This window comes from Pyxicephalus adspersus, chromosome 4, assembly GCF_032062135.1.
Source record: "Pyxicephalus adspersus chromosome 4, UCB_Pads_2.0, whole genome shotgun sequence".
NCBI lineage: Eukaryota > Metazoa > Chordata > Amphibia > Anura > Pyxicephalidae > Pyxicephalus > Pyxicephalus adspersus.
This window is the reverse complement of record NC_092861.1, coordinates 32090240-32115682: the sequence shown is the minus strand read 5'-3', so window position 1 is coordinate 32115682 and position 25443 is coordinate 32090240. Positions and strand designations below refer to the sequence as shown.

Below are 25443 nucleotides of genomic sequence, written 5' to 3'. Positions count from 1 at the left end.
ATTATTATTACCATCATACAAATTACAGTTCTATTTAACAGGCAATTAACATTAAGGAGCCTATGCATGAGCACATAAAATGTTACTTTTAGTTAACTCTGGTTACGGTAGAAGTTGTTGTAAAATTTGCATGTGAGATATATTTAGAATGTAATAATATAACAAATAACTGTATAAAAATAGCCAGATGAAGAAAGTACACCCTCTTTCCATTGTAAGGTTTTCTATGTCAGGACGTAAAAAAAATATTATCCGGTCTTTAGTAGGTCTTACTAAAGGTTTAGTAATTTAGGTATAGACAACTACTCATGATATAATATAGTGTGTCATTATTTTTTAATACATCCTTACCACTCCAGGCAGTAACCATTTGGATTCGATAGAAATGCAGAGCTAGTGGTTTATCAGGAGGCCCAATATACTCAGCAAAATGTCTTGTAAGTCACTTTGTAAAATTTATTTAAAATGATGATTTATTACAAGAATGTAAAACTCTGTTGTAGACAAGACGAATTTAAAAATGATCTAAAACTGTTACAAAACAATCATGTCCTTTTCAATTAATTACCAATTATTACAGCTGAGTGTTATTATGAAGTTGAAATATAGGAGAGAGATTTTATGTAGTACTCATTCTTTCTGTTCTGCATAATACATTCCTAAGGACCCCACCAGGTGTTTTTAACCCCAAAAAGTTCCTGCAGAATGACACATTGAATGTTCATTTACATGTGCATACCATGTTACCTTAGCTTTATACTACTTTGTCTTGTTAAACAATATCCAAGTTAAAGTTTATTATTATTTTTGTTATTATTAAACAGGATTTAGCGCCAATATATTACACAACGCTGTAGTTTATGCAAGGTAAATAAAATATAATATTTATTATATGTTTTATTTTGGAATTGTTTATTTGCTCTTTTAGAGAAGTCTTTTAATATAATATTTATGATACACTTTTATTGTTTTGTGTCTTTTTTTCTAGATCAGTAACAATGGTCCATTTCAGCTATAAAATAGGTTTTGTTTCCTCAATACTCCTTTGCATTTTATGTGTTGTCTTTCTGGACCTGCATAGTAATCCTTCATATGTACAAATCAGATTAGGTAACCTTAACCCAGCTTTCATACCCAGGCAAAACAAGTTACATTCAGCAAGGATTACAAATGAAGGTACTTCACAATTCCTCCATACAACTACTACAAACAAATTGACAAATGTTAAGAAAAATCCAATGATTATAAAGTCACCCCACAGTAACATTATAATGACAGGGATGGGATCTAATGCCAAATTGTGGCCTAAAGAGATGACATCCAAAGACCTTATACGGAGATTGCAACAGGTGAGGAAGAACTTCCAGCGTTTCAACAGTTACAAAGTTACATTCAAAGGACAAATAAATCAAAATCACAGTGCAGAGGAAATCCTTTGCCATCTTAAGAACCGGGTTAATGTTTCAACCCTAACATCTTGGGATCTCCCTCCGAGCGTTGCTTCCTGGAGCCAAGACTTACCCAAGAAGAGCCTTCAAGAAGAGGTGGGAAACCTTGGGCGTTGTGCTGTAGTAACATCAGCAGGATCTTTAAAATTCTCTAAACTTGGGAAAGAGATTGGTAAGATTATTAAAGTCACAATATTTCTCAGCTTCTTAAAAAAAAAGAATTATGGTAAAAAAAAATTGAAACAGATGTACCTTAAATACGTTAAGCTCAAAACATTTCTATACATTTATGGACAACTACAATGCAACAAAACTTACTATCAAACAGACCTCACTATGTTGGTAGTATTTGTAGTATTTAATTCAAATGAAATAGTTGTTTTACCACAGCAAGTTAAAAGAATTTGCATGCTTTGTATATAACAACCACAAACATGTAGGGCTGAAAAGCACTTGTGTCTGAGCACGTTATGGTGCCATTCATTGTCAATGACATCCTAATGCATGAAGGCAAAGACAGTATTTCCAAAAGAAAAAGAAGGTAAATTTGTATTATTACTGTGTCATGATTATTGACAAATGTATCACTATAATATTGCTGAAATGTGAAAATTGTTTCCCCAGTGATTAAATGCCTATGTTTGAAATTGCCAAAAGAGGACTGGGCACAGCAGAGCATTTTTTCTTAATTACCTTATCTTTGCCACATACCTTGGTTTAAAACATCTTTATAATAACTTAAAACCATACAAAAGCTATATGGGTATTTATAAGCATTTAAAATTATAGGCAGTGGTGTAGACTTAGCATTATGGGTGTACAGGGTTGGACAAGGTTGCCTCACCATCAGTGCTATCTGGGATGTTCCTCAAAGCACCAATAAAACTACCTGTGCCCCTGGAGTTCTTTATGTTCCTATAGGAAATCCAGTGTTGGGTACATGCATATTTTTTTCTGTGCCTTCACAGGAATATGCATTATGGAAAAATTGTAGATGGAGGGTTTCACAAAGATCCAAAAGAGCACTGAGGATGGACAGGTTACCCTTCCCTCTCAGGACAGACAATTCCATAAATCTTGCTTGCTATTTAGGTGTCTAATATAGAGCTACCACAAAAAATACTAATGTTGTTTGTTGTGTGTTTAGATTCCCATGATGCTGTTTTGAGATTCAACAGGGCTCCTACTGGGGGATTTGAGACTGATGTCGGATCAAAAACTACATTTCGTCTGATAAATTCACAGGTGAAAAAATCCTGTATAACTATCTAAACATTTTTTATCCCTAAAGGCAGTGGATTGTGTAGTGGCGGCCCCATCTTAATATTGACATAAAACATCCTGTGGATTAATGGCCTTGGCTGCCCTTTATTGTCAACAATTATGCAGTATACCAAGATATGTAACAAAATATGTACCATGAGCTTTTATATTTATTAGCTTATTATAAATAAAAACTACAGCCCGCTAGGCATGCTGGGTGCACTATAACACCTCATCTATGTTGGGTAATAGGCTTGGAGCCCTTCCCACTTTACCCACCCTACCTCCCTTTTATTATTATTTAGGAAATTGTATTGTTACTGCATGTTTTTTTTTTATTGACAAAATGTAAAATTGTTAAACATTTTGTGAACATTTACACACTTCTGTACCATGATTATACCATCTGTCATTAATTGTCATTTATATCATTCAATAAACACAAATTGGCCCATTAATATAAATAACAACAACAGTGCAATCAAGTAAAACTCCCCCCCCCCCAATAATACTTGTTACCCAAACCCTCTAGACACTGATGTTACAGGTCCTCAAAAAGCCCTGACCACCACCAACATCAATCTTGGGATCTGCCACCAAATTGCCTCTGACTTTGGAATGATATCTCACACATGTAGGCCCTTGACCATCTTTGTTCCTTCTCAGGAACACTATAGCTCAGTTCGTTCCCCCCAACCACTGAAATGATGGCCAAACACTACTGCCCTCAAGCACCTCTAACCACCACCCACACATTACCTTTACTCCAGCACTGGGTGGGTGAGCAACTTTCTTGCTCAAATTTCCAGAAAGCCTGCTTCCTTCCTCTCTCCCTCGTTCTTATAACCTCCCATCTCCACTCCCTTTTTGAATATCCCCAATCACCTTTCCTGACCTGAATATCCCCAATCACCTTTCCTGACCTTCCTACTTCACCTCTCACCCTGTTCCCTATCTCCCTGAGCCCCCTGTAATGGCAGCCTTTCTCATTTCCCCTTAGGTGTCTGTTTCCAGGATCTACTTACCTGGTATCTTTTTTTTTTTTTGTTAACATAACTGCAGTAAACTTAACTTTTATACAATGTTTACCAATTTGTATATGTATCATTGTACCGTTATGATTAGTATTTTATGGAATTCTTCCAAAATTTATGTCATACAATAAGTAATACTAAATTACCTTTTTCATCACACAATAAAACATTTTACTCTTTGACTATAGAGAAGAGAACATATAATAAATGTGGATTCTGAGGATTATGTGGATTCACTGCATCATGTGAAATGATATGTCAGTAAAAAACAACTTAAAAGTACACAAGTCACTTATGCATATGAATGACCAGGAAAATCAAAGGCAATTTTCCTATGTACCTCCAATGACGGGAAGAGCAGAATATCACACACATGTGTGCTTGGTTTGCGGACTAATGACTGAAGGAATATGGAGTTCAATTGGTCAAACTGGCACATGATTCACCTGTGCACACTAAGCCAAATGTTTCTGTCCTTAATGAAATTATGTGTAATGATGTGTTAGTTACATTTAACTCACCTATTCTATTGTGAATAAAAACACAAATATCTTGCTGGATAACACTACTAGTAAATTCTATTAGAATAATCAATTTTGTCATGAGTATGTTCCAAATAACCCCACTTGACTAACTTTTCAATCTTTTTACAGCTTTTTTCTGTTCCCAGTTTTAAATTCCAGGATAATCCACTTTATAAAAAGGGAATATTGATTATGTGGGACCCAGCACCATACAATGCAGATGTATATCAGGTGAGTCTGGTGTGAGACTTTGCAAAATACAAATATTAGCTAAATTATTTTGCACATGAAGTGTTCATGGCTCTGAACTGAAGACAAAACCCAGAGGAATGGAAAATAAATTAAAAGATTGAATAGCTGAAAAAAAGTTAAATAACCCATCTCATGGATTTAGTATTGAAGGTGAATCTACTGTCCTTCCAAGAGGATTATTGGGAATACAAATTACAGTAGATTTTCTACCTAGTGCAGACTTGTCATCTCATGAAATTTGGGTTACTCAGCCTTTCATCTAGCCTGGATAGTGATACCCTCCTTATACCCTCATTGCATATGTTCAGAGGTGAAAGTGTGGGAAATATATGTATTTTAACTAAATAACTGTTTTGTGAATAAACCAGGTGTGATTGTAACACATTCTGATCCATTAGCTCTGTGTGTAGACATTTCATTGTGCATCATTCTTTGTTTACATTTTATTTCTTCACCAGTGGTATAAGAAGCCAGAATATTCCTTCCTTGAACTATACACTAAGTATCGCAAGCAGAACCCTAACCAACCATTTTACATCATGAAACCAAAAACCAGCTGGCAGCTGTGGGATATAGTACAGGAAAACTCTCCAGAGAAAATCCAACCAGATCCACCATCTTCAGGGTCACTGGGTAGGTACATTCATGAGGTCATTCACTAAAGAATGTCCTAATAAAAATAACAATATACATCTGTATCAGAGAACTACCATTCTGTTGTAGATAGCTACCTATTCCATGTGCAGTTCCATTCCAAATTAATTCTCAGTTGTACGGTGGAGCAGGGCCCTATCACCATTGTCATTTTTCTGCTTTCTTGGATCAAGGCAGGCTGATTTCATTTCAGTTACTGACTTGGTAACCTCAAAAACCCACCTTTTCTTTATGGATACAACCTACAATTTCCCTATTCCCATGATGATGGAATGCACCTGTTTTTTGTCTGTGATAATGTTAGATCCTGGCCAAGCATTAGTAAAGCTACGTACACACGGCAGATTTTTATCGCCCGATAATCGGCATCGGCCAATTATCGGGCGAAAATCTTCCGTGTGTACAGTCGGTGTCGTCCATCGTCCGGACGACCGACCTGCCGGATCCACGGACGATGGACGACAGCCGATCGTAATGAAAGGGAAGGGGAGAGCGCGCAGCAGGGTGCCGCTCCGTCGCTCTCCCCCTCCCCTCTCCATAGAGCATGAACGGTGCTGTATGTACAGCATCGTTCATGCATCTTGCAGCCCCTTGTCGTTGGAAAGGATCGTGAAAGATCCTTTCCAACGACAAAAATTGGAAGTGTGTACGCAGCTTAAGTATTCAGACATCAATCCCCAAATCTAATACTGCATACTTGACCTATGGTTTAGCACACCCTTAGCCTCAGGGGGCTAGTAGCAGTGTCCCTGCACTTAGTTGTCACCCAGGACCTAAGTGTGTAAGTGTTTATAGGGTGGAGGATGAAAGACTGCCAAAAAACTGCATGGTTTTGGAATGTGGGAGGAAACCAAAGTATCCAGAAGAAACCCACACAAACTTGGGGAGAACCTGCAAACTCCATGCATATAGTGTCTTGGCCAAAATTCAAACCTGGGACCTAGTGCTGCAGAGGCCAGAGTGTTAACCTCTAAGACACCGTGCTGCCCTTCATTTTGTGTTTTTAGCTTGTATAATATATAATGAGATGCAGCAAGTTCAGGAAAAATACTTTAAATTACTTTGCGTCTCTTGCCAGGAATATTGCTGATGATGAACCTCTGTGATGAAGTCAACGTTTATGAGTTTTTGCCATCCACTCGTCAAAGCGACCTGTGCTATTATTACGAAAGGCACTATGACCGTGCATGCACAGTCGGAGCATATCATCCTCTAATGTACGAGAAGAATTTAGTGATGAAGATTAACCAGGGGGATATAGAAACAATTCACAAGTATGGGAAGGTAACATTGCCTGGATTTAGGAAACTGAAGTGCTAAATCCCATATGAGGATTACAGAGGTGAATACAAGAACTCTGAGAATAATAAAGTATGCAAACTTCTCCTACCCAGCTTTGGTGGACATGGAAGAAACAATGGTGTACCTTGGCTGACCACGAGGACAAAGAAACTGATTCCTTGATTGCACAAACACATTGTTCTACCCATAATTTAAATACTCTGGTCAGCTGGTTAGCAGCTGGGGGTATGGATTTATTTAAACAATAATTGAAAATGTTTCACCCTTTTAATGCAATTCCCCTTATTCCATTGGATATTTACCTTTATAAATAGTATTTATTTCCTATTCTTCTACCATGAGCCTTAACAGCAATTTAAAAGACTCCAAGCATGAAATAATTGCATCTTGTTGATGACATACTACTGCCTTTAATTTTTTTAACCGCATGGATTTCATACAACAGTCTTTCCCATTCCTTTTTCCCTTTAGGTTTTTGGTAACCTAAAGCTCTTGGAACATTATACTGCTAAAATGCAAAATTACCATGGCAAGTCAATCCAAGGTTTCCAAATTCACCTGAAAATACACACAATGCATAGGGGAAACTATTATGTTTTACTAATTTTCAGTTTTAAATCTATAATTTATGTTTTTGTAAATATATATATTGAATTGTAAATACATGTTTAATTCAGGGATATATATTAATAGTCATGTGGTGGGGTGCAGAAGCATAGCTGCAGCTTTATGAGGAATTTATGAACAAACCAAACAGGTAGGGGAAGAGTGGGTGACATAAGTTGCTACGTGTTGTTGCTTTCTGCAGCATACAACAACCACCCATGACTGAAGAAAAAATACCTGAGCAACTGGATTAGGCATTCTTTTAAAAAAAGGTATATATATATATATATATATATATATATATATATATATATATGTTTTTTTTATTTTTTCAACTTGTGTGGTTGCCTTAAGGGACAGTGGGGGAGGGGTCAGAATATGAGGTTGAGTGAGCTGTAGTTTGGCCTTAATGTATGGAATGCAATAACTGTTATGAAATTACTTGAATCAGGTCTTTAGGTTTTTTGGTTTTAGGGTTAAATCTAGTGCCACAGCCAAACTACACACCAACAAATAAAACTACCTGCCCAATTTTGAACACCTACACTGTGAAATCTCTGATCTGTTGAGGCATGGGCTACACTCCAAAATGTTAGCAGCAAGTTACATTGCCTTCACCAGCCTTTCTTCTTCCAGTAGTGCAGTCTGCTGGTATTTCTTTCCTATGTAAAACCATGCATTAGCATTTTACAAATACCATTACAAGAAACAGTGATTCATCAGAACCGGCCACTTTTTTCTCTTACACCTGGATCCAGTTCTGATACCTATTAAAATTGCTTTCCTTGGACAGGGATCAGCATAGGCTTTGATGCTAGCTTAGAGCTATGCACCCATATGCACAGCAAGCTCCAATCGGACATATTTCACTCATGACCAGCATGTCAATAGCATTTCTGTAGGCTTAGACAAAATGCCCCCCAACACATGCATGCGTGAAATAATGGGTCTTGGGCATCAATGGCTATGTCACCAGTTCACCTGTCCTCCCATGGTCTACATACAAAGAACACCATAGATACTCTGACTCCAGTCTTCAAGCCATTACAATTTGGCCCTTGTCAATGTCACTGAAATCATTATACTTGCCATTTTTTTGCCTCCAACACAACACCTTCAAAAACTGAATGTTCATTTGCTTTCTAATATGTCTTATATTTCACAGGTATCATTGTAATAAAAAAATATTATTAATTTACCCCAGCAATGTTATGAGTGATCAGTGTATTAAACAAATCTGTATGTATTTATTTATATATAATGTCGTAAATAGGTACAAAAAAGAATTGGGGTAATTTCTTTGTAATTTATGTTAACATAATTTAAATTATGTAATACAGGGAAGATGCACATTTTGTAAAATATATTTTGTAGATAAAAATGTATATATGTATATTGTATGCTAAATGTAAAACTAAAATGTATTATTTTATGGTACAGAATGAAAACTTACCTGTACTGGTATTTTTAGAGAATAGTGATAATGATAAAGTGATAATGTATTTGCACACATCAGAACATTCAACAAATATGTTCGGTTCCTTGACTTACATTCAATGTTTCTCATTTTCCCAGGCGAAATTAAAAATTCTGTGGAAAGAGGTTGATATGAGGGAGGTTTGAGCAATATTTCCTAGTCGCATATATTTAATGCTCATAATTAAAACAGCTGTATTTCTGCAATAATAAGAGAATACTGTGAACTAGCTCTGTATCAGTGTTGAAAAATGATCACAGATTTTTTGTATGTGATACATTTAGGTTACAAAAATAAAGAGTTTAAAAAGATGTCTTGTTTTGTTCACATTGCAAAGTGCACTCTGCAAAGGATATTTCAGTATGTTTTTAGAATGCTGTAAAAATTCATCTGGCAGAGAATACCCAACCATGTACCAGTAAATGTAAAAATATAAATGATAGTTTGTTTGCAATGGATTGGATAGATAAAGTCATCAGAACTTCGCCTCATTTCCTTCTTATTCAAAACACAATACTCAGTGAGATCTTTGCAGACTGATATTGTAATTCACTGCACTTAGTGAACAGCCTTTATCCTTTAGTAACAGCAAAGTAACCCCCAATGCATTTACTGTGCATGTAAAACTAATATGTAACCACCAGTTACTGTACTACTACTACTACTAATAACAAAAAGCTCCAAACTCTTAATTGGATGTACCGTCCCTGTTTTGGCCTCCATAGTTTTACATTTGTCATGTTGTTGTTGAATGGAAAACGTACTTGTGGGTTAAAACAATTGGTTATCCAGAAGTTTTTCTCTTCCCAGTTCTAATAAAGGCAAGGTTTACTTTTAACATGTTTCATGTTGAAAATGTTTTTTTCACACTTTTTCACAAGATTTTAGATGTGAACTGCTTCTATTCAATAAACTTTCTGTTCCTGTTCTGACTCATTTTCTAAAGTGAAGTGCAACCAGCTGAATGAGCAATGAACATTGAATATTTTGTAGGAACCTTAAAAAGAGTACATTTAATTTTAGCAACCTGTTGATCACACATAATCTTCCCCTGAACTGAATTCTCAAAATAATGTTTAACACCTCCATAAACATTTATTATAACCCTGAAAGTAAACCTGGCATAAAGCCCTGTAAGGGTGCTTAATATTTGTAGCTGGAAACATTTGTTAGTGCTAGTTCACTATAGTGGTTTTTACAAGAAGTTGTAAGCTTTTTTATCTAACACCCCCCCCCCCATCTCTTATCTACAGCAAACCTTTTCTCTGTGCCTAGCATTTCCACCCTCCTCAACTGTACCCCATCGTCCTCACTCATATACACTACCACTTCCACAACATCCTTCCTGCCCCCCTACCTTAACCTGCTACACCTTATCCACACCCCATGGCTTCATCCTCCCAATCCAATACCCCTGCTTCCACTGGACCTTACCCAAACTTCCTCTTATTCACTCACTTTACATACAAAATAGATGCTGATGGGTCAAACACAATTCTTTCCCTGAGCACAAAGGCACAAGCAGTCAGATATTGTGCCAGTCTGTTGTCAACAGTATACAGTGCCAGGTCACAACAAAAAGAGACTGGGTAGTGCCAATGATATGGTATGCTGTAGACACAACCTAATTACCCCTTCCCACGCGCACAAAACAAACGTATATAAAGTAAATCTAGGTTGATGAGAACTAATAACAATTGTATTGCATTGTATTATGGCAGCTCTTCCCCTGGTGTCATAAAATAGTTTGCACATTTGATACAGGACGCCTGATTATTGCCCCAGTCAAAAAGCAAGGTCACAGATTCCAAGTGTTTTATCAATATTCCTTTTATCAATATCAAATACTTCCTTAACCCAGACATAGTTGTGTAGAACACCTTTATCATCCAGTCAACATTTCCAGGATGCAACACCATGGATGAATGGCGTACACGTTTTTATAAGGATTCCAAAGACGCATTCCACATATCTTTTTACATGGGTAAAGATGTAATTTAAAAACTACTTTATAGCATCTAAATTTTTTTGGTTTTATGGATTCACAAACTAAAATAAAGTCCAAAGGCCTCATCATCTACAAATTGTGAAGCATGGCTTAACCTTCATCCAGAAGGTTGAGGTCTCCAGAATACAGTTTTTCTTAGTATTAGAAGCCCATAAGACATGGGCATTGTCACACTTACCTGTTCCTCACTAAAGCACAGGCATTTCTCTCCTGCACATGCAGGCAGTTCACAATAATCATGTTTGTACCAGCACTAAGGAGTCTCCATTTTTTATTGTCTAGGCAAAACATCCCCACATTCCGTCTCCTAAACACTGTTCCACTGAAGTACCCACACTCTGTGCCCTGCAGAGGGTTTTCAACCGTATTTGGGCCTCAACATCAGAACACCTAGAGCAGTCGGCTGCCTGTTACAAGAAGTTTGCGGATCGGCATCGCTGCAAGGCGCATCCTCTCCAGCCTGGGGCCAAAGTCTGGCTATCCACCAGAAATAATCATTGCAAGGTGCCTTCTCTAAAGTTTGCGCCATGTTTTATCTGACCTTATGTCTTCTCTGCCAAGGTTAACCCAGTTTGTTATACGTTATGCCTTTCTTCCCATCTCAAGTTGCCCAGTGCTTTCCATGTGTCCCTACTTAAGCCGTTGGTCCTGAACCACTTTTCTCGTTCCTCTCCACTGGCTACTCCTGCAACCGATTCTTCTCAGGAATTTGAAGTTCATCAAATTTTGGATTCCAAAATTTCTCGTAAGACGCAGATGTATCTCATCGACTGGAAAGGTTTTGGTCCTGAGAAGAGATCGTGCGTTCCAGCTACAGATGTGTCTGCACCTCTTCTTCCCAAGAGGTTTCATCTCCGTATTCCCCTTAAACCCAGACCCCGGTGGGTGGGGAGGCTCCGTAAAAGGGGGAGTAATGTCACACTTACCTCTTCCTCACTAAAGCACAGGCATCTCTCTCCTGTGCATGCGGGCAGCTCTGATGCTGGGTGTGCTTGTCCATGCTGCTGGCCAATCAGAAAATAGCCTCTTAACCAGCCCTGGCTATTTAGCTAGCTCTCAGACTGCATTTTGTGTTCGTGCAACAAGTTGTGTCTCCTTTGTGTCTCCATTGTGCTGAGCCCTTAGTTCTGTGAACTAGTTCCCGTACACCTGCTGCTTAATCCAGTGATTCCTGTCTCCAGCTCCTGTGTTAACCCTTCGTTGTCCAGTTTGTTGGTTCCCAGCCAACTTCCCTGTGCTGTTCCTGTGTTCCTGTCTGCCTGTGGATATCCCTGCATCACCTGTACCTCTGTACCTCCTGCTGTTTCCAGTGTCTCCTGTGTTCCCTGTGCCCCCAGTGGCCTCTGGGTCATTGCTGTCTGTCTCCTGGATCCCTGGCTAATGACCCCTGGCGTGTGACCTGACCTCTCTTGCTTGCTGCCTGTCTCGACCCCGGCTTCCCTTGACTATCCTTCTGCTTTGTGATTTGGTACCGTGCTTTGACCACCCTGGTGTTCCCAAGGACTGCAACCGGGCAGTAACCAGCGGCGCAACATCCTCACCATCAGAGGCTCTGGAGAAGACCTGATTACTGCTTAGACGCTGCGCCTTGGCCCTTCTCAGGGCTCACACCACCTCCATGCAAGCCATAGTGCCCCTCTGTCAGAGCATGACAGACATCAGTGGAACTTTTGCAGGTTTACTCGTCAATGGCTCTACACATATAGTAGGTGTCTGAAACTGCTGCAAGAATGATGGCATCTATTGCTCCTGCACATTTGGGGAACCTTCCAGTGTACTTGAAGCCTTCAGCCTACAGACCAATAGTCCAATTTCCTCTCGCTGTAGCTATTCTTGGTATAGTTAGGTTATTATTGGTTTCAGCAAATTGATTCTTAGTTAATATAAAGTAACAAAGAAACTTTTTTTGTTCACACTTTGAATATAGTTTCAATAACCCTTAATCTTTGACAAAAAGGAACAAATAAAATTTGACAGATTTAATTAATAAATCTATCTACAGACAATTCAAAGTCTTTAATAGTACTTTAATCCAAGTGTAATATAGTTTATTATGGCAGACTCAGCTTACTAAATATGTTTCTGGATGCAACTGCCTCTCCATCACATACAGCAACTGTGTGCTACTTGCAGGGACATAACAACAGACCATTGGACCCCATGGTGATATCTCTCACTGTCAACTGTGACAATTGTAACTGATATTGTAACTGATCTCAACATTTTGCCAAAATTAAGAACAGATGGTAATAGGGCTGTCATCATAGTCAGTGCTGTAGCGATCATTGTTGTTGAATAGATTTGAGGGAAGGTGATCAGGGGTAGCAGTGCACAGAATTAACTTTTATAGATAGATAATATGCTCCCAGTAGATCACTAGTCTTTTTTTTAACAATGACTAATTATTTAAAGTATATAATACATAAAGTATATATACAGTGCAAATTGTATACCCACCAATTCCTTCCACAACGTATTTTGAAACAATCACACAAAGGCAGCGAGTCAGATACAACCCACCTCAAATGCTGGCTACAGGGTCCCTTAGTGTTTTGGAAACCTTATTGGTTAAGGAGAACTGATACTTTAACTATAACATAATAAACAACAAAAAGCAAAACTGCATGTTCTTAGTTTCCAATAAGGTTTCAGTTTTTAACATCTGTGTAGAGAGTATGATTAGCTGACGGAATTATCACATGAGGCAATCTAGGTCCCTTTCACCATCTTATATTGCAAGTTAAAGTACGCAAATCAAATCAAAAATCTCAAAATTGCATGCCTATATTATGTTAAATGCACATATAATTTTAAAAGAGAATTGTTGTTGAAATGTACGATTTGGTGACAGGGTCTCTTTACCTCTATGCAACAAGTAAAACTTAAACTTTGTGAACTGTTAGCTCTATCCAGAAACATTCAAAGTCCTTTTAGTTTACTGTAATCCATGTTTTTTTTATAATTCTCTATATCAGACATGCTTCCAAAGTAACTGCATTTATTTGTCACATATTTGTGAGCTTTGTGTAAAAGCATAACCCTAAAATAAATAAATATCACTGATATCTTACCCCTTCCACTGCCACAGCAAGCAAATGTTAAAATAATAGTAATTAAAGTAATGTTATATTATATTTTTTACACCTGCACTGATGATGCTAAAATATGACTTAGGTTAGTTTATGGTCTGTTTGGCAGATGCTAGAGGCAAAAATTTGGGATGTTGAATCAGAACTGAGGTTTATCTAGCTCTTTGACTTTACATAGCAGGAAACTGCTGCTTGATGTGTTTAGCAACAATAGGTAATTTGCTGCCGGTAACTAATGTTAATATTATGTTGTAAGCCTCTTGTAAAGGTACAGCAGTCAGGGTTCCCATTGGCTGGTGGCTATTATAAGGTTCTACCCCGACAGTCATCAGCCAACGGGAAGGCTGGCCACTGTGTACCTTAACAAAAGATTGTTGAACAAACCTGAAGTTTACATTAGTTACAAGAAACTCATTGATACCCGAAAACCATACTTGTACACTATTAAAGTAATTGGAGGAGAAATTAATGGTCAGCCACCTGCTCTGTTCTCTGAGACAAGCTTGTTCTCCAAAGAACAGGGTGTTGTACCTATGCACAATTAATTGTGCATTTAATGCTGTTGGCAGATGTTAGATATTACAGTGGTTTTGCCAGAAGGTTATATATGAAAGATTGCTAAGAAAGTAGAGGTCCTGCATAAAAAATATATTTGAACGCTGCAGCTATTCCTGGATAACGTTGCTGACAATTTAGAACAGGTAACAGGTCACTGATCTGATGGAATCCTCATGAGTTTTTTGGGGGCACCCTGGTTCCTCTCCCAAAAGGTCACTGCTGTGCAATTTCCTCTTCTGCTGAATCCCCCTGTCCATTGCTCTGTTACTATTTGCCTTCAGCCCATGTTCAGTCACAGACTTTATCATCTACCTCTCCTCATCCTGACCAGATTTCAGTCTCACAATGAAAGCCAGGTGGTGGCCGCTCACTTTCTGAAAGCCTCTGTTATACTGTGTTATCTCTTATTCTGTCATCCTTTGGCCTGCACTCCCCTATTATTCCTCAAAGCAAATTCTTAGTTGGGCATCACAATGCCAACATGCTCCCTCTGCATGTTTTGAATCTTTCCTCAACATTCCTAGCATGAAATTCTGAAATATTCTTTAAAATGCTTATTTTGGACTGCTTTAGAAAGTCTGTAGGATTTGACATGGAAAGAAGTCGGTTCATGGCTCACCAGAAATTGGTTGATCTGTTTCTAGAAGAAAAAGGTTGTTTAAGTTGCCCTGTGGTGGGTCACCAACTTGTGCTGGGTTATACAAAGTGCTACAGTTGTAAGTATTCCTTATACAGCTTGTTCGTGCTAAAGCCTGAGGAGCCAATTCCATTCACCCCCTGAGACAACTACAGCTAGTGCCACTGTCTTTTTCTCTTTGCCCATGTTCCTCTCAGTTCTTGAATAAATCCAAAATATAAATTAAGAGACAAAAGTTGTCATTCATTTTTCATTATTCTGCAAAATATTGGCACAATGTGGTTGCAATGGTGACACAATTAACAAACATTTGCAGAAATCTTGTATTTTTTTCTTTTGGAATTAACAGTGGGGACCAAATTGCTCATCCAAATGATAAATATACAAACTGTATAACTGCCAACAGAACAACATGGAGAAGTGTACTTTAAATGGTATTTATATACAATTTGGATAGTGTTTTGAAAGTGCCCGTTCATTTTTTGTGTGAGAATTCAGCTGGGCGAATGTACTCAAATGAAAAAAGGAGAAATATAATGAACTGTAATAAATTTAGGACTGGGTCTACAGGGACTGTTTCCCCAGCATTTACCTGAGACTTTTAAAAGGCCATGTTGGAAATACAGGCGTTTTAAAGCTTGCCTTTAAAATGCTGGAAAACATCTATGCTGTGTTGTACTGCGTTTTTACCGCAATTATGTTTTCCAGCACTTACAAATGCAGACCCCCCCTTTGAAATTAATGGAAGCTGAAGGGTTAAAATAGCTAATCTAACTTGAGCCATATATGTTCCCGTAGGGAAGTTGTATTTCTTTTCCTGTCTACGCAGTTTAAATGTAAACAGATGTCGGAAATTGTAAATTCTTTGAGATACGATGTATGCCTTGTATGCCTTACAATGTATCAAATAACACTATATATGGCTAAAACTTAAATAGCTGTATGTAACTAAAGACCACCCCTTATATTGTGTATAAAAAGACCACCTTCTCAAGTAAACATTAGAGTATATTCCTAAAACCATACTGTGTGCGTGTGTGTTATTGGGATATCTTTCCAGACGTCTGTCTCTCTGGTGCAGGGGAAGTCACGGTGCATTCGAGGAACTAGAAGTAGAAGCAGATCCTTTCAGAAGCGTTTACCCGTGTTAACCTGTCTTTTTAAAACGTTGCAAGGAGCGTTATCTAGAACACTTACCCTAGTGTAGATAAGTCCTTAAGAGGTATTAAACAGATATATGCAAATGTACTACATAGAGAATGTACTGCATAATGGTATTTATCTATAAATGTATGGGATATGCTTTCACCTTGTTCTACTAATGTATTTTAGGTAACTTCCATTGCAACCTAATATTTTTTAAGAGGAAATAAAAGTACATCATTTCTATATAAAAATCTATATATTGTATTCTAGGGTTACTTTTTCAATACCATTTACACTACCACTATGTACGAAGCACTATAAAAACCAACACTATGTACTCAACCTTTTATATGCAGCACTACATAATTATATATAAATTTATGATCATTAAAACACTAGCTACACTTATAGGGAGCCTGACAATCAGGCTTCTAAATGTTGGAGTAGACACATTCCAAGGTGGAGAGCAGAAGCTTCATTCATAGAGTAACTGTTTTCTACTTTCCAAAATGACAGCTAATGGTAAAAAACCATAAAGAGTAATAAAACGGCATACAAAAATATAAAAATGAAGAATCACCATTTGAAAATGATAAAGAATATAACAAAAATGTAAAAATTAAATAAAATGTGCAAAACTTCAAAATAAAAGACAGATCACAAAGGAAAGTAAAGCAAACCCCCAAAGTCTTTTTAACTATAATAACAGCAAAAAGATCAGATTTAAGCATGTAGGCCCCTTTAATGATGTCTCTGGGTTGGTAACTGGGGATAAAGAAAAGGTGATTTCCTAAACTTTTTTATACCTCTGTGAACACAAAGGAAAATGGTAGAGCTTAAGCCCAAATTGCTAATACCAATGTCACTGCCTTAGATGAGCCACCATGGCTTAAAATCGATATAATTGAGAAACAGTTGGGCAAAATTAAGGTTGACAAAGCACCAGGACCTGATGGATTACATCCACGTGCCCTTAAAGAGCTGAGTTCAGTTATTTCAAAGCCATTATTTCTAACTTTTAGAGACTCTTTATTCACTGGCATGGTACCAATGGATTGGTGTAAGGTCAATGTGGTTCTTATTTTCAAAAAGGGAGCAAAGTCATAACCAGGTAACTACAGACCGGTTAGTTTAACATCCATAGCTGGAAAGGTCCTGGAGAGTTCGAAAGAACCACATTGAGTAGTTTCTGTGAAAAGTGAAAGTCAGCATGGATTCAAGAAAGACTGAATTTGTCAAACAATTTTTCTCTTTTTATGAGGAGGCAAGTAAACAGATAGACAGTGGAATATCAGTTGACATAGTGTACTTGGACTTCACTAAAGCATTTGACACTGTACCCCACAGATGGTAGTATGCAAGTTAGGGTCAATAGGGTTGAGAAAAGCCAATCTGTAAATAGATAGAGATTTGGTTTAAAGACTGCATCCAGAGAGTAGGGGTTAATGATTCATACTCTGAATGGTCTAAGGTTATTAGTGGTGTACCCCTGGGTTCAGTTTACCATCTTTATAAATGATATTGAGTTTGGCATTAAAAGTACCATTTCTTTGTTTGCAGATGACACCAAATTATCTAATGGAAGTCCATACAGGATGTCTATAATCTGCAAACAGACCTGGATGTACTGTTTGATTGGGCAGCCAAGTGGCAAATGGCATTTAATCCCCCTAGTGGTAATCCAGAGTGTGACTCAGGGTGGATTGCACTTGCAAAAAGTGGTAATCCTGAGTCACACTCAGGGTAACTTTAGAAGCCCCCCTTACCTTTGCCCTGCACTCCAGCGGCGATCTGATGGTCCCGCTGTGATGCCGGAGCACCGGTCCGTTGGGGGGCGTGCTCGCATCTCCTGGAAGATGGGATGCATTGTGCTTTGCATCTCCCTGGAGATGCAGAGCAGCAGCAGCAACGTTGGGGTCTACCAGTGAAATAAATTTAACACGGGGCGTGTACAAATGGGTGTGTACAATGACATACCCCTCCTTTGAACCCCAATTCCTCTGGAATGGGGAGATGTACAAAGCCAAAAATGTAGGTTCAAGTGGAGGACACCTGTGACTAACACCCCCTAAAATTTAATTGTTAGGCTATCATCAGAACATAAAGAACTCTGCCCATCAAAAAAATCTACCGTTACACATTGCTGGAGGCACCTGAACCCCAATTTCTCTGGAACAGAAAGGGGGTACAGGTGAACAAAATTGAAGGTGCAAGTGGGGGACACCTGTGGCTAACACCTCCTAAAAACTCCACCCATCAAAAACCCCTACCCTGTTACACATTGTTGGAGGCTTCTAGCACCTAAACCCCAATTTATCTGGAAACGGGGGTACAGGTGAAAATAATTTGAGGTGCAAGTATGGGACACCTGTGGCTAACACCTCCTAAAAATTCATAAAAACTCCTATCAAAAAAATCTATCCTGTTACACATTGCTGGAAGCATCTAGCATCTGAACCCCAATTTCTCTGGAACGGGGGGGAGGCGGTACAGGTGACCAAAATAGAGGTGCAAGTGGGGGACACTTATGGCTAACACCACTTACAATTGAATCGCTAAGGCATCGTCAGAAAATAAAGAACTCTGCCCATCAAAATAATCTACCCTGTTACACATTGCTGGAGGCTTCTAGCACCTGAACCCCAATTACTCAAGATTAGGGGGTACAGGTGAACAAAATTAAAGCTGCAAATGAGGGACACCTGTGGCTAACACCCCTTAAAATTTCATCGCTAAGGCATCGTCAGAACATAAAGAACTCTGCCCATCAAAAAAATCTACCCTGTTACGTTAGCCTCCAGCTTCTAATGTAACAGGATGATACGTTAGAAGCTGGAGGCTTCTAGGGGCATAGTTCAGTGTTTAATTTATTTCAAAGTAGGCCTACACATGCACACTTGTTGTAACAGGTAAAATTAAAAAAATATTAAAACTTTTAAAAGTTTATAAACTGTGTTATGTTTTGCGGCTCCAGACTATTTTTCTTTAGTGGAAGAGGAGGCAAAATGGCTCTTTTGATAGTAAAGGTTGCTGACCCCTGGTCTAAGTGAATGTGTGAGTTTTCTGAGGTTATTCACATGTGAACCATTCATCATTCTTGTTTATGTAAAAGTAAAAAATGCTTTTTAAACTGTGCAAATTTTGTAACCTTTAATATTTTCAGTATTTATAGAAACTGTAAAAAAAGCCATATGGAACTCAAATTTATTGTTTGTGCAACAAAGAGCAGAAAGTGAAACCTGCAGCTGCTGCTTTTTTATTTGTGCACAGAACCCCAAATCTCACCTTTTGATGTATTTCGGTTCTGCCACCCACCATTTCCTCTGCTGTTCACTTGCATTATGATATATTATACACACTAACCTATTTAATTATGGGGCATGGTGCAGTAATACATAGCAGGTGAATTTCTGGTTCTGCTAGTAAAAGCCACTTGTATAAAAAGAAGCAATGTTAGGCATTTGCAGGCAGCACTATGAGGCAGCAAGGGTGGCAAACCTCCCCTGGATGCTACATGTAGCATCGCCAAAAACATGCAGCAATGTTGCCACCTTTTACAACCTGTCATTAAAGAATAATGAACTAACTAAAATGAATTAACTAATTTGATTCAATGTTAACTATTTGTTATAAAGACCATCTGCTTTGTTTGCATATCTTAACAGATGCATCTTTTAGTTGACAAGCAATTGTAATAGAAGAAATATATACTAATTCAGCCACAGACAGTCTATGGACAGCAATTATGCTATAAAAAATCTTAAAATTTCAGCTCATTTGAAACAATTTAGCATTTTTAAAAAATGCTTCCTATTATTTCCAAATTCTGTAATTAGTTAATTTCATAGCTAAATTAGTGCTTATTATTGTGGCTCACCATAGGCAAGATGAGCTGTAGTTTTTTGGCAAAATCACAGAAAAATAACAACCTTTGCATTGATCACAATAAAACAGACCTAAAAATTATGCTAACTTACTTGCAAACAAAAAGTGCATGCAAACTGCTGATTTAAAATGAAATTGCATGTATAACTGTTCACCAAATAGATCACTTCCACAGAAACTGCACAACCTCCTGAAATGCAATGGATAGATTTATAACAGGGTTGAGGGTATATCATTCTGACAAATTCAGCTTTCCAACAAATGCCTACGTTCACTTGACTTTCCAAAGTCAAATTCACTGTAATTGTTTTTAGGCATGAGCAGACAAATTTCAATGGATCACTTTCATGTCAGAACTATTGTTTCTGTTTATATGTGAAATTTTCCTTGAAATATTTCTTTATTTTGTGAGGTGCTGTTTTTCTGCTGGAACATGTCCGATACAGTTCTAATTGCAATTTCTCCCAGTCTGTCAGCTAATTACATCCTCCCCCCTAAATAAAACACTGGCATTGAGTTGGTTATCTAGTACAGTGGTCGCCAACCAGTGGTCCACAGAAAAATTTGGACATTATTTCTAATTTTTATGTATTATTAATAATAAAACAAAAATAATATTCTAATAAATTCTTATATTCTGAATGACAATTTTCACCTTTATATTGCACTAAATTCAGGAACTGTACTATAGATGGAAAAACAAGGGAGGCGCAGTGTGACGTCAGTGTAGTGTTAAGTTGTATGGGACAACCATTGCCTAGCCTTGCGCTTCGCTATTGTTTCCACCATTACAACAGTCACCCCCGCTCCACCAATACCGATTCTCATCTGATTGTTTTATTTTATTTGCTTAGTTCTCAGATGTTCTTTTAGGTAAGTATGACCATAACTGTGGATTGTCTTTAACTGTTAAATTTAATGACATCAATTGGTTTGGCTTTGATAACGATCATTACTTGTTTGGTCTTGGATTGGAATGAAATAAACACGTAATGAGTGAAAAAAAGGAAACACATCTTTTGCATTTCTTTAATAATACCAAAGATAATGCAACTAATGATAATAGTAACAATAGTAATATTATCCTATTACTTAATTATGAGCTGATCAATGAATCATGATGAATGTATTTATCTTTTTAAATAATTTATATTATCAGGATTTAATATTATGAAATAAGCAGTCCGTGAGGTCGGAAAGGTTGGCGACTGCCGATCTAGTACACTGCAGTGACACACAGTCCCAATGCACCTTCCTGGCACACTGCAGGATGCAGCCATCCATTATTGTGCTTTGTGATAGGGTTTTTATACTTAGCAAATGCTGCATACACAATTTTTGGTTAATTGGACATCCTGGAATAAAGTACGGCAAGTTCTAAATACACCCCATAGAGTGAACAATCTTATAATATTAGAGTGAAAGTTCATATAGTTGTACTGCAGTAACCTTTCAGACATTACAAATACTTTCTCGGCTGAAGTATATATATGTCAAATGTCATACCTTCCGGAAGACATGTTATTTGTGTTCAACTAGGCTTCTAAACCAGATCTTCCTCTTTTCTGTACTACAGTAAAAACAAAAAAAGGCTTATTCAAGCATGGTTCTAACATGTGAAAAAAAAAGTGCAGAAACACAGATCAGCTCTTTGCTATTTTCTCCCATTAACCTGCTTCATGTGAATTGCATTGTAAAACTGGACATTAGAGCTGCCACATCCAGAATGAATTATAAGAAGAAAGAACAACACAAAGCTAATCTAATAATGTAGGTAGTAGCAATGTTAAAAAAAGTTAAAAGTTTTTTTTTTAATTGAAATTTTAACATTGCCCATTTAAACTTTTGGGACATTTAGGGCTATGGTTGTCTACATTCTAGTTAATATTTGATTAATGTGTCAGGGGGACCTAGGGGGATATGTTCCAAAAGAAAAAAAGTTAAACTTTTAAAGCCACTTGTCTATGAAAACTGTAAACTGAAGGCTTCCAAAATGTAAAACAGAAAATCATAGTCTTGCTAGGACCCTCATCTGACAGGTACTCTGCACATTGGTTTACATATTCCAAACTCATTGCTCTGCAGTGCAAAGCTGTGTATGGACAACTGAATGTGCATATAGCTGGAGGCTACGTCCATATTATTTGCTCTGGTTTTCCCTGCAGGTGCTCTCCAATTATACATAAAGGTCCTTCTTTAGACCTTCCCTGCAGACAAAGCCTACCTGCCGGATTGGGTATGGATTTCATCGAGGCATTTATCCTTGGATTTGATTGATAAACTATATCTGGTGCTTATTCTGTAAAATGCCCAGATCCCTACAAATGTGAGCAATGGGTTCCCTGGTAGTGTCATCAGCTGTGGTCAGAGAGGTTAGTTACACAGCACCTCATATTGTAATACAGTATATATTACATATAATACAATACATAATAATAATAATAATAATACACAGGACAACTTTGTGGTTTGCAGATATGGCTTTCTGTTTCAAAATAAATCTAGGATTCTATGTGCATGGATTTTGTATTATCTATGTTTAATAGTGAATCTGTGTTTTGCCACATATTATTGGTTTTCCTGGTTTTCTTCCAAAAGGCCCTAGAATGTGGATGCGTGTGTATGGAAAATGGAGTGTAAGTTCTTCTGAAAACAGGGACTCTGTGAATGCTTTGTGTACACCTTATATTGAAGCATAATGTATGTAAGCACTATATCAATATGAGAAATAAATATTTACATATTACAGAAGATTGTTATTCAAAGGAGAGGCCATCTCCTGATGACATGTGATGAAGATTGCCATGTCATAAACTGATTTATAGGAGATGAATGAATGAGCATTCTGTATCAAACTGTCTGGTGACAACGGGCCCTGTGTGCAACAACATTCTGTAATAGACCGACCAGTGACACAAAGACCCGTGCTAAACAGCTTCCTCATTTGAATTTTTTCTTTAATAATGTAAAAGGCTTCCATGGTCCATCTTGTAAATTAAATGTAACCAAACACATAAGTAAATGTGAGTACAACAATGGTCAGTAGACAGAAAAGAGGGCTGAATACAGGACAGGTGGACCATGTAAGGACTGCACAGAAGTCTAAGGAACATTTGGAAGTGACCTTTGTAATAGTAAAATATAAACAACCTAATCATATACCTTATAGTCATATTTAATATTAAACCATTACCATAAGCACGTATAAAGCTGCATCCTTGGATATTACTTTTTGCTATATTTCTAACAGAAGAACAATTGGGATAACTCTGTGCGGACAAAAGGATGATTGAAGGATACTAAAAAGCAATATGTGATTCGTAGGATCTGCTTTTCTCCTGTCTTCCTTCTTACTATTGAGCGCTGACTCTGGATGGAATGGACAATGAAATGAAACAGAACTAAGTTGGATATATTCAAGAAAACAGTTTGAATCTCAAATGTTGAAGTACTCCTGAAAAAGTAGATTATACTGTATATGAAACTTGTTACATTTCTATGATATTATATGTTATCTGGCTTTATAAAATGTAGATCGTACTTTTATTCATACTTATGTTAATTTTTTAATAATAAAAAATGACTATAAAATATTTTATAAAATGGATGAATTGTGATGTTTTGAAAGTCACAATTTGTCACGTGTAGATTTCAATGATAGAAAGAAAAAAAAATAGAATGGGTGGAGGAGAAGATAGAGGAAATAAAGGGCCAAAAAGTTATAGGGAATAGTGAGAAGGCTTTTTGTAACATAATGCTAGAGGAAAGATTATCCTGTCTAATGCGGAACTAAACCCAAAATAATAAAATCACACTTACCTTAAATCCCACAAATCAGTCTATCTGTCAGGAGGTTTCTTCCATCGGGTTCCATATCGTCCTGGTATCTGTCTTCTTCTTCTGCATCACCCATCACAGACGCGGGATATAGATTGGAAAAAGAATGCCAATCTCACTGCACATGCGTGACACCGGCAATTTTTTTTTCCATAGATGAAAGGACTCCTTAAACTGTATTAATGACATATGATTATGGTAGGGATTAGATTTTGAGCTCCTTTGAGGGACAGCTAGTGACATGACTATGGACTTTGTACAGCTCTGCGTACGTTGTTGGCGCTTTATAAATACTGGATAACAATAATGTTTTTTTTGGAGGTTGAATTATTTGCAATAGGAAATATCATACCTGTAGTCAGACACAAGATGGCAGTGAAGCTGCTTGAATCTGAGTAATAAAGTACTTGGTGTGAGTTCAGGGCAGGAGCAGACAATGTCAATGATAAATAATTTGTTACAATTATATTTAAAGTAAAAGTCAAATAAAATGTACATACCTCCCACTTGTTTTTCCAGCTCAAGTAAAGGACACATACACAACACACGACTCATGACTCTTTTTGACACCATGGGGGCCGATTTATAAAGCGCTCAAAGACTGGTGGTGTTAGAGTAAACCTGGGTGATCCTGAAAAAAAGGCTGCTAGTAGATTCATGCCAGAACTTTCCAGGTACAGCAAAGCTTTCCAGCTCGCTATCAAACAAGCAAACACAGGTTTTCCTGCAAGGATGCATGAATAAATTTCTTAGACAGTCCTGCAGTGTTTGTTACTGCAGGGCACCACTAGCACCACTGAAAGTATTTTGTACCAGGCTTTGTTACACGTCCCTGAACTCCTGGACTGACTAGTCCCTGTTGCTGTATTTTTTAGGGCCAACGCTCTTTAGTTCCAGGAAGACTGACTCAAATAAAATTGAAATGAGGAACTCACTTTTTGTGGGTAATAATAATTTCTTTGCAATATCACAACCTAAGACCGTTCTAACTTCTGCTTGTGCATTTGTCACACTGTTCGTCTTTATTATTTTTACTCAGGCATCCCCTGCTAAATTTTTACACACACTGCAGCCTTTTTAAAATCCACTTCAGCTGTTGAGAATATTAAGGCGCAGGCCTTGTGTAAAGCAATTATTGTCAATCAGGGTTCCTCTAGAGGTGGCAAGGGGTTTCTTGAGTTGTGGCTGATTGACTTCCATGTAATGGCAAACTCAAAGTTTTGTGATCGTTGCCAGTTTGCAGAGCCATAAGTATGACACCAAAGATCTTAAGCAAGCTGTAAGAGGGCGCTTTTTTCACTGACCAATCTAAGGTCCCTATTTAATGCTTGATAAGTATAGTTAATTATTATTATTATTATTAATAATAATAATAATAATAATAATAAGGTATACTTTTACAATTTACGGCATTTAGTTTTATTTTTTTAAGGGTTCCTCGGGGGTAAAAAGGTTGAGAAAGTTGGTTTAGGGGTGTAGTAACCCTTACAATTATACAAAGATAAAAAAAATAATGATTTTTTTATCATTAAGAATTATTGTATTATTCATCATATTATTTATTCATACGTACTAAATGGACCCAGAACACAAATCTAAACATTTTTCAGATACAGTACATACAAGAGTGGGAACTCAAATAGTTCATATTGTAATTTGTCTTTAAGTTAAAAACATTAAAAACAAATATTGAAATGGTTCTTATGAACTGATAAAGAGAACT

At 37.4% G+C, this 25443-nt stretch overlaps 1 protein-coding gene and 1 long non-coding RNA gene across 2 annotated transcripts; one reads left to right on the top strand and one right to left on the bottom strand.

Annotated features, from left to right (window-relative positions):
- The first annotated feature begins 998 nt into the window (after window positions 1-998).
- LOC140328271 (beta-galactoside alpha-2,6-sialyltransferase 1-like) lies at window positions 999-8871 on the top strand. Its single transcript, XM_072407728.1, has 5 exons — window positions 999-1620; window positions 2596-2693; window positions 4399-4500; window positions 4980-5154; window positions 6254-8871. Exons 1-5 carry the CDS (start codon window positions 999-1001, stop codon window positions 6493-6495), a joined length of 1239 nt encoding a protein of 412 aa, XP_072263829.1. The 3' UTR covers window positions 6496-8871.
- LOC140328273 (uncharacterized) lies at window positions 1469-23972 on the bottom strand. Its single transcript, XR_011920262.1, has 3 exons — window positions 23703-23972; window positions 21390-21453; window positions 1469-1604 (listed from the first exon to the last, which is right to left on the bottom strand). It is a non-coding gene; the product is annotated as an uncharacterized lncRNA (long non-coding RNA).
- Window positions 23973-25443: the final 1471 nt, after the last annotated feature.